The 10,270-nt window shown below is 40.1% G+C and overlaps 1 protein-coding gene across 2 annotated transcripts in view; it reads right to left on the bottom strand.

Moving 5' to 3' along the window:
- Window positions 1-10,117, bottom strand: part of ACAD11 (acyl-CoA dehydrogenase family member 11) — a 72,061-nt gene extending 61,944 nt beyond the window's left edge. Inside the window, exons 1-3 of one of the 2 annotated variants that reach the window (XM_045857460.1) lie at window positions 9,650-10,117; window positions 3,111-3,210; window positions 329-454 (exon numbers count right to left, since the gene is read on the bottom strand). In XM_045857460.1, the coding sequence (XP_045713416.1) occupies window positions 329-454; window positions 3,111-3,210; window positions 9,650-9,798 (375 nt within the window). In that variant the 5' untranslated portion in view covers window positions 9,799-10,117. The remainder of the gene's footprint in view (window positions 1-328; window positions 455-3,110; window positions 3,211-9,649) is intronic. The other variant, XM_045857459.1, reaches the window with a different exon arrangement.
- Window positions 10,118-10,270: the final 153 nt, after the last annotated feature.

Below are 10,270 nucleotides of genomic sequence, written 5' to 3' on the forward strand. Positions count from 1 at the left end.
AAAATACAGGTGAATTTAAAGAACAAAGACTACTCTCAAGTTATATTTTACAAAAAAAATCTTTTAAACAATTTAAAATATTGTTCTCAATGGACTGATTTTCAATTTGGAGTTTTTCCCCCACCATCTGGAAAGTTTGGTTTTTACCATTACACACGGCTCTTTACTGACACCTAGAGGAAAACACTGTGCTCCAATTAAAACAAAAGTTTAAGCCCTCACAAAGCAAACCAATCACCTAAAATGTTGACAATAAGCTATCATTATCAACATCTAATTTCTTATATAAATAAAAGCCACACCAAAGTAAGATTAATTGTTAATTTACCTGCATATGTTCCATCACATAAAATTCTGTTCCAATGACAGAAGTATCACTGCAGTACAACAAAGGCTTGGGAACAGGGAATCCAGTCGCAAACAAAGCTTTCTGGACTTTATATTCTCTATCAATCTAAATAGGATGGTAGATTTTAAAAATCAGAAACACAGAAATTTAATAACTACTTGGGAGTTAACATTAAGGTTAGAATTCAATTTTGAAATAACCCAGAGGATAATAACTTCCTTATTATTTTCTTTAAATGTAGTCTTAGTGCAATTATTATAAATTAGACCAGCACTAAAACATAATCATTTTTTTCTGGGGAAATATTTTTTTAAAGATTTTATTTACTAATTTTTAGAGAGGGGAAGGGAAGGAGAAAGAGAGGGAAACATCAATGTGGGTTGCCTCATGCGCCCCCTATCAGACACCTGGCCTGCAGTCCAGGCGTCCAGGCATCCACACATCCACGCATCCACAACCCACTCAATCTACTGAGCCACACCAGCCAGGGCAAGAACACTTTTTTATTTTGAGGTATAATTGACATGTAACAATGGAAGTTTAATATTGAGTCATATAATGTTAAGTTAGTATTATTGTAAAACATAACTAAGCTAAAAAGAATAGGTATATTCATGGGACTTAATACTGGCTCTGGTCATCTGAAGGCAACAGATCCTAACCACCATATTCCACAGATATTATCATAAAACATCTCTTTGTTCTCAGCAGCTCCCTGATCACTGGCTCACTCTGTCTCTCTCATGACTTCCTTGGGGGCTCAGGCAAGTCTCTATTCCAAGGCCCTGGGCATAGTCAACCGTAGCATGCTGGCTGAGGTCAGTGGGTACCAGAAGGAAAAAGCAACTGCTCCTTCTGGAGATCAATGGAGGTAGCAGGGGTATGGGGATCCTTCCCAGTAACTGAGGTTGCTATAGAGCTCAAGACAACTCTTGGGGAAGGAGGCAATGAAAAGCAAGCTTATACTGAAGCAGGAGCCCAAATGAGATGGTGAGGAGAAATGGGTCTCCTGACCAGGACAGATGTATGGGCCTATCACTTAAGACCCGAGGACACAGATTACATGAGAACTGTAGGCTGCCAACTCATCTGCATGCAAAGTCCCCTTGCCCCAGGCTCAGGCAGTGGTGACTGATCACTCATAAGAAGCAGCAGCCTTGCAGCTCACTGTGATAGCAGGGATAAGCAGGTGCTGCTCCACTAACTACAGCAGGGAAGTGGCTAAATCCATGACCAAGGCGAGACAAGCCAGCGGTGCGCCAGTGGCTGTAGAAAAGAAGTGTTTGTAACACCTTGTTGCTTGGAAATCGGGGGTGGGGGTGGGAAGGGATGGGATGGGATGGTGGTGGGGACACACAGGTTAGGGAGTCACAAAGTGGGTGATGGTGTGGGAGCCTTGCTTTTTTTCAATGTAGACTTGGGAAAAATAAAGAACATAGAAACAAAGTACTCCAGATCCTTGAGCTGAGAGCATTATGTTATGTAATGTCTTCTGGTAGGATGTTATCAAAAAGAGAGACAAATAGAACAGTTTTGGTGGGTATTAATCTCTGGATAGGTAAGGACTCTCCTTCAGCCATGCCATATTGAGGCTTAATAAAAGTTGCCCATCTTTATCGATCTTAAACATCCAAGTTACTTCATGTTTCTGGGAATATGATATGAGATCGAGAAAACCAAAATCAGCATTTTTCATTGCTGTGACATTAAGCCCACTCCTTAATGGCCTGAAAGTCAGCTGGGCCTGGGAAGCACCTATGGCTATATTAATACTCTAATTATAAATATTAATGTTTTTCAGGACTTTGATTTCTGTATTCCCGTTTTCTTCTCTAAAAATTCATAATGTTTTCTGAAAACAGAAAGACCCAATTAAAAAATATTTTATAATTTTCACTAAGTCCACTATTTAAAGAATACTATGAGTATTCAAATATTTCTTTTTACCACCAAAAGATCAGGGGATCATCATAGCAAATATTTTAAAATAATTCAGTGAATACATATTATTGTAAGATATAATATGCTTTTAAAAACTTTAAATATATAACCAAAGTACAAAACATCTATAAATGAGCAGCACTGAAAATATTCACTGGAGCCCTGACTGGTATGGCTCAGTTGGTTGGATGTCATTCCGCAAAGTGAAAGGTCACCGGTTCGATTCCCAGTCAGGGCACATGGGTGGCATGTTTGGTCCTTAGTTGGGGCATGTATGAGAAGCAACCGATAAGTGTTTCCAATGTCTCTCTCTCATATCAATGCTTCTTTCCATCTTTTCTCCCTCCCTTCTCCTCTCTCTAAAAGTAAATAAAATCTTTTAAAAAACACTCACTGGATGACTTTATTTCTGGCCAGTTGTACAGGAAGGAATGAAATACATAAGAGGACTGGGTGTTGTACAGGATTAATAGCCTAAAGATAGACTTAATATGAGCCTCAAATCCTTTTTCAAAAGAAAAATGGCATACACAATTCAAGTAAAATGTTTTATCTAAGGAATAAAATGCATTTTCTATTACTTAATAATCAGGAGATGACTTTTCTGTACATGTCTAGTCCAGGCCTCTGTCCTGACCTCCAGTCTCACATATCTGTTGACTGTACAGATGCATCTGGATGTCTAAAAGGCATCTTAAAACTTAACATTCCAGAAATGAGTTATGATATTTCCCCTCAAAAGCAATTTAAATTGGTTTTGTGTGAATAAAAGGCAATTATTTGTCAGCAGAGAATGTATTATTGCATCTGCATACCATACCTTATGTGCCTTAGGAAGAAGTGAACCAGGTGGCTTCTTTCTGAGGACATATTTTTGGAAACCCTTCTGGAGATAAAAGGTTGGATTGGACTTTCCTGACCTAGGTAAGAGGAAAGAAAGGTCACTTACAAAGATATGTTTTCCTTCTTCCCCAAATCCTGCTGAAATGTCAGGAGAAACACAAAATGCAAATACATCCATTTCAGTGTTGGAAAGGCAAGAGTGGTGCCACCAGAAGCTCAGACCGTGGGTTTCTGGATGATAAAAAGCAGATTGCAACACAGTGGCAGCTGGAGGACCTGTAACTAACACAGGTAGAGAGCACCTTACTCACTGCCTGTCCGTCCCTGCCCCCCATGCCCCTACTTTTTAGAGACTTTTCCTGACCTCACTTCCCCCTATACTTAAAACATTTTTATTCCCCTTGGTGGAAAAACTTGAGAGTTGTTTACATTCCCTCCTCCAATTCCTCTCCTATTTTCCCTTAAATGCATTTCAATCAAGCTTCATTCCTATCTTTCCACCAAAACTATTTTTTCAAGGTCACTAATACTGTTATGGCACCAACTGCGATTTTTCCCCTGCTGCTCCAGCCACTCCTTCATATGCTCCTTTGCAGCCTCCTCCTTAATTCTTCAACTTCTTACTATCTCGGTGCTGGAACTGAGTTTCTAGACCTCTTTCTATATGTAGATACGTTGTCTAAGTAAGTTCTATGGTTTCATGGCTTTACATGCTATCTCTATGTCCATAACTCCTACATGTACATATCCAGTCCAGACCTCTGCCCTGACCTCCAGACTCACATATCTGTTGACTATACAGATCCACCTGGATGTCTAAAAGGCATCTTAAAACTTAACATTCCAGAAGTGAGTTATGATATTTCCCCCAAAATCTGCTTCTCTATAGTCACCTCTACTTTATTTTACGGTAACTCCATCCTTCCAGTTACCATGAAAAAACCGGAATAGTAGTTGTCTCTTCTTTTTTTCTTTCATCCCCCCACATCTGATTGGTCCTACAAAATAAATCCCAAATATGATCACTTTGAACCTATTCTATACTACCATCCTGATCCATGCCACTAATATTTCTTTATTGGATCACTGCACTATATTCCTAACTGGTCTCCTTGACTTTGCCCCTTTCAGTCAAACACAACAGGAAAATAGATTTGTTTTAAAAGACAACTCAGTCCCTCCTCTGCCTGCAAAACCTTAATCTCTCCCATTTCAACTCGAAGTAAGGGCCCAGGTCTTTGTAACAGCCAACAAGGACCTGTTGCCTTTGCTTCTCCTCTGGACACAATGGCTTGTACTACCTCAACATACTGGGCCCACTCCCCCTTCAGAGCCTTTGCTCTTGCTGTTCCTTCTGCCTGGAATGTTCTCTCCCCAGGTAACTGCATGGCTCATATCCTCATCTCCTTCAAGTCTTTGCTGAATATCACCTTCTCAACGAGGTCTTCCTGCTCCCACCCCCCCAAACACTGCCTATTCTTCTTTCTCTCCACAATACATACAACCTTCTCCTACACTGTAATATTTAGAAAGTGATTTTATGTATTGTCTGTATTCTCTAGATAGAAGGAAAGTTCCAAGAAAGCAAGATTTTTTGTTTGTTATAGCCTCAGTGACTGAAGCAGTGCCAGGCACATATTAGACACTTAGCAGCAAAATGTGGGTTTTGTTGTAGTAAGCTATAAAATGCTTTCAACGTTTAATTTCAAATATTTTGTTTTTCCAATATGACCTAATTTTTGCAAATTCAAAAATAAATTTTGCATAGATAAAAGGATATTTATGAAATTTGTAAAGGATAAAGAATAACAACACAACAAACACCAGTGTTCTCACTACCCAGTTTAAGAAAATTACTGCATCTCTGAAGCCCTCTGTGTGCCTCTACCCCCTCAGAATACCTGTCTTGATTTTTAAATTTACCTTTCCCTTGAAGTTTAGATCCTTACACAGTATAACGCTTATTTGTCCATTGTTTGATTCTGTGTTGTTTTATATAGTGGCAGCTGACTGATTTTCAGGGCTGTATGGTATCCCGTCATATGAATACACTACAATTTGTTCATCCGTTCTGCTACTGATGAACATTGTATCATTTCCTATATCTTTGCTATTACAAACAGTACAATGAACATTTTTGTAGATTATCTCTTGATATCCTACTACAACAGTATCTCTAGGGTATATACCTAAGAATAGAATTGCTGCATCATGGGGCATATATATCTATCTTCATTTTTACAAGATCATGCCAAATTGTTCTCCAAAGTAGCTGTATTAATCATGCTCCAACAAACTGTGGACATGAGTCCCTGTTGCTCCATATCCTGAACAATGTTTGAAATTGTCATATTAAAAAAAAAGTCAATACGGAGATGTGAAACGGTTTCTCATTGTTTCTATCTGCCTTTCCCTGATTACTACAGTGCAAACGACCTTGGGCATCTTCAAGTCTTTTAACCATTTTTCTGTTGGGCTATTGGAATTCCTTATACATTCTGGTTATTAATCTTTTATCCATTATTTTTATATATTACAAACATTTTTTAAATTTCACTTTCTTTAAGGTGTCTTTCACTGAAAATGTACCAATCATTTTCTTAATGGTTGTGCTTTCATCTTTTTTAAAGATCTTCTTCTCTACTCCAAAGTCAAAGATCACATCCTATATGTCTTCCAAATAGTTTTAGTTTTGCTTTAACACTAATTCACCTGGAATTTTGTGAGACAGAGCAATGAAAGGGTCTAATTTCAATGTTTCCATACAAATAATAATTATACCTGTATAACTTATTGGAAAGTCCTCCCCTACACATACTGATGTGTGATGCCAGCATTGTCATATATCAAAATTCTGTGGATTCGTGGATCTTTTTGTGGGCACTTTATGATTTTTTGGCTTATGTCTGTGTCAATATCATGCCTTCTTAATTCAAATTTCTTATTTTGTTCCTCTTTGGAAGTTTTTAGTATTCTTAGTCCTTTGCTCTTGCACATAAAATTTAGGAGTAATTTCTCAAATTAGAGAAAAAAAATTACAATTTTGATTGTCATTGTACTGAATCTATACATCGGGTAGAAAAAAGAGATTTACTAATGAAGTTTTCTATTCATAAACATTGGCATCTCTCAATTTGTTTTTAAGATTCTAATAAAGTTTTATAATTTTCTCTGCAAATGTCTCTACATATTAGATAATATTTAGATAATTTATATTCTTGATAAGCTTATTAATTGCATCTTTTTAAAGATAACATTTTAACTGTTGCTAAAGTACAGATATGCAATTGGTTTTTGCATGCTGAACTTTAATAAACTCTGTTATTATCTATTGATTACTGGCTTTTTAAATCCATGAGTCATTTAGTTTCTAAACATGTATTGGGTAACTTCCTTCAGCTGATTTCTAAACTTTAGGCATTTATATTCTGAATTTTTTTAACTGACATTTCAGAATTTTTATTATTTTATTTTTTTTTAAAGTTACTTATTTATTTTTAGACAGGGGACGGGAGGGAGACAGAGAGGGAGAGAACCTGGTGGTGGTGGAACAGGCAGTCCCACACTCACATGCGATGGATAAAAATCGGAAGGGATACCTTGGGAGCCAGCAATCCCACCCCCATGCCAAACTGCACAGCCCAGGGTTCCAGTGCCAGAAGATAAGTCCCCATAACTTCTGGCTGTAAAAACCAGTAGGGATTTGGGTGGTGAAAGAAACTGCCAGATTTTCAGGAGAGTCCATTTAAAGGGCCCACAAGGATTTAGAACATGGGCAAACTCTGGGATTCACCACCAGGGCAGCAGCTGAAAGGCCATCAGTTACATACAGGAAGTGGGTGAACTGATTAGAAATGGGGTGCATGCCAGGCAAACCTCCAGAAACCAGGCAGCAGCACTGTCCCCTCTCCTAGTCCTCCTCCCACACAGAGCCACAAATCAGGTGAGGTGAGTTGCCTCACCCTAGAGATTACTTAAGGGCCCACCCCACACAATTTACAGATGCCTTTTCTAAGATAAGGAGTCAAAACAACTCTACTTAATACACAGAAACATAGGGCAGCTGCTGAATTGAGGAGACAAAGAAATATGGCCCAAGTGAAAGGACAGAACAAACCTCAAAAAAGAACTAAATGAAATGATGACCAATCTATCAGATGCAGAGTTCAAAACACTAGTGATCAGGAAAGCACTCACTGAGTAAAGCAAAAAATAAGGGAAGAAATGAAGGTTACATTAAGTGAAAAAAAAAAATCTACAAAGGCCCTGGCTGGTGTGGTTCAGTGGATTGAGTGCCAGTCTGGGAACCAAATGGTCGCTGGTTTGATTCCTGGTCAGGGCACATGCCTGGGTTGCAGGCCAGGTCCCTAGTTCGGGCTGCACGAGGGGCAACCACACATTGCTGTTTCTCTCCCTCTCTTTCTCCTTCCCTTCTCTCTAAAAATAAATAAATACAATCTTAAAAAAAACAGTGGGGGGGGGGACCAACAGTGCAGAAAATGAAGTTGAGAATCAAAGCAATGATTTGAAACACAAGGAAGGAAAAAGCACCCAATAAAAATAGCTGGAAGAAAGAAGTATTAAAAAAAATGAGTATTAGCTTAGGAACCTCTGGGACAACTTTAAATGTACCAACATCCAAATCATGGGAGTGCCAGATGGAGAAGAAGAGCAAGAAACTGAAAACTTATTTGAAAAAATAATGAAAGAAAATGTCCTTAATTAGGTAAAGGCAATAGACATACAAGCTCAGGAAACTCAGAGAGTCCCAAAGAAATTGGACCCAAAGAGGACCACACCAAGACACATCATAATTAAAATACCAAAGGTTAAAGATAAAGAGAGAATCTTGAAAGCAGAAGAAAAAAAAACAGTTAACTACGACCCATTTCCCATAAGACTATCAACTGATTTCTCAAAAGAAACTTTGCAGGCAAGAAGGAACTGGCAAGAAGTTTTCAAAGTGATGGAAAGCAAGGACCTACAACCTAGATTACTCTATCCAGCAAAGATTTCAATTAGAATGGAAGGGCAGATAAAGTGCTTCCCAGACAAGGGGTTCATCATTGCCAAGCCATCATTATATGAAATGTTAAAGAATCTTATTTAAGAAAAAGGTCAAAACTATGCACATTAAAACGGCAACAAATTCACAAGTATCAACAACTGAATCTAAAAAAACAAACCAAGCAAACAACCAGAACAGGAACAGAACCATAGATATGCAGTTCATTTGGCAGGTTATCAGTATAGCAAGGAGCAAGGGAGAGAATCGGGGAAAGGAGCAGTGATTAGAAGGCAAAATTGGTAAATACAAAATACACAGGGGGACAATAAGAATAGTATAGGGAATGGAGAAGCCAAAGAACTTGTATGCGTGACCCATGGACATGAACTAAGGAGGGAAATTGCTGGAGGGAAGTGGGGTACCAGGTGGAAGGGGGCAAAGGGAGAAAAATTGGGACAACAGTAGTAGCATAATCAATAAAATATATTTAAAAAAAGATGGGACGAAAAAGCCCCTTTTAGCTGTCTATCTCTCTTCCCTTGAGCTTGTCAGGCATAATTAACTGTTTTTTTCTCTGAGCCTCTATTCTCAGGACGAGATTACTGAAAAGTATCCCCACACAGTTGTTTCAAAACTTAATACAAACAAGACAACCAGACCAGAGGCCTGGACCCTGACCCCAAAGACAACCAGTAAAACAAATCGAAACCCGCACAGTCAGCCTGAAACCTCCCGATAACAGCTAATTGACATGACTGCCCTGCTCCAGCTCCATCCCCCTCCCCCTTTATCACCCAATGAAAACTTAGAGCCTCTGCAATTTGCAGTGGGTGTATCTCTTCACACCAGACCTTCTCCTCTTGGAAAGTGAATAAAACTTTGATCTCTGCCTTTTCTTCTCTTTGTGAATTCTTTTTACAGCCCAAGGCACTGTCCACCCTAACAGGGAACAGTATTCTCAGAATCGTCTTTACTAAAGCCCAAAGTGGTGCTGTCATTTGCCTAGTGGAAGATCTAGCATGAGAATTCGGATCCCCCAGCTGGTGCCATTAACTCAGCCTCATAGAACATTGCAAATTATAAAGGAATTTCGCCTGATTTACGGGCAGGGGCGCGGGGGAAGATCTTACGGACCAAAAGTTGAGACAAGGCCTCTGTATACCGAGGCCTTGTACCTCGGAAGTATACCGGAAGTATACCGAAGCTCTGTATACTCTGTACACAGAGCTTCCAAGCCTCAGTGAACCTTCGAGGTACACAATTGTATCCTTTAACAAAGATTCTTTCTCACGGTTTTGGAATTGCGACTACGATCGCTTCCATTATCGCCCGCGAATTGGAAATACCCCAAATGGAATACAAGGGACGGGTGATGCCAGCTCCTGGTTGCAGAATGCCTCATTAGGAAAATAAACTGGGGTGCGGAAAATTGGGAACCCATCCAGGGTCAAAGGAAGCAAATCACAATGCACAGATTTGTTTCTACTGGAGAAGGCTGGCGTCGATACCTGTACTGGGCAACGGTCAGCTTGGTCCCAGGCTCTGCCCCAAAGCCGGGCAAGTGCTGGTTGAGGTAGGCCTCCAGGGACCTGCAGTTGAACTTATGCTGAGGCAACACTTCGGCGGTGTCTGAATCACCAGAAGGACTTGTCTTCATGATTGCTGCGGCAGGTCTCACAGACGCTGAATGCACAGATAATTCCGGCGCGAGGAACTGCTATCTTACCGCCAGGGGCCGAGGCCGTGGGCAAGGCCGCTTGCGCTCAGGGCTCCAGCCAATCACGCACGTAAGGCACGGTTGCTGAGCAACCCTGGCCGGTAGGATCTAGTGATTTCGGCTCTAGTCGGGCAAAGTCGTACGACCTCCTGTGGTTTAAGATTTTTAAATGACCGGTCAGCGTCAGAATTGGAGACCTCAACTTGAAAGACGGCGAAGCCGCATTAGTCGTTACCAGCAAATAAGAACGCAGAGGCCTCTTTCACTTCTAAACGTATTGCACTCGCAGGCGGAAGACCTGTAGGTCCGGTTCAGAAAAGCGCCCCTCCGCACCTGGAGCCCAGGAATAAAAGATCCTGGTGTTTCTCCTAGTCGCCCAATTTAAAAGGCAACATCGGTGGCTACCCGCTCT

The sequence above is a fragment of the Phyllostomus hastatus genome, unplaced genomic scaffold (assembly GCF_019186645.2).
Source record: "Phyllostomus hastatus isolate PE091 unplaced genomic scaffold, TTU_PhHast_1.1 phas_scaffold_129, whole genome shotgun sequence".
Taxonomy (NCBI): domain Eukaryota; kingdom Metazoa; phylum Chordata; class Mammalia; order Chiroptera; family Phyllostomidae; genus Phyllostomus; species Phyllostomus hastatus.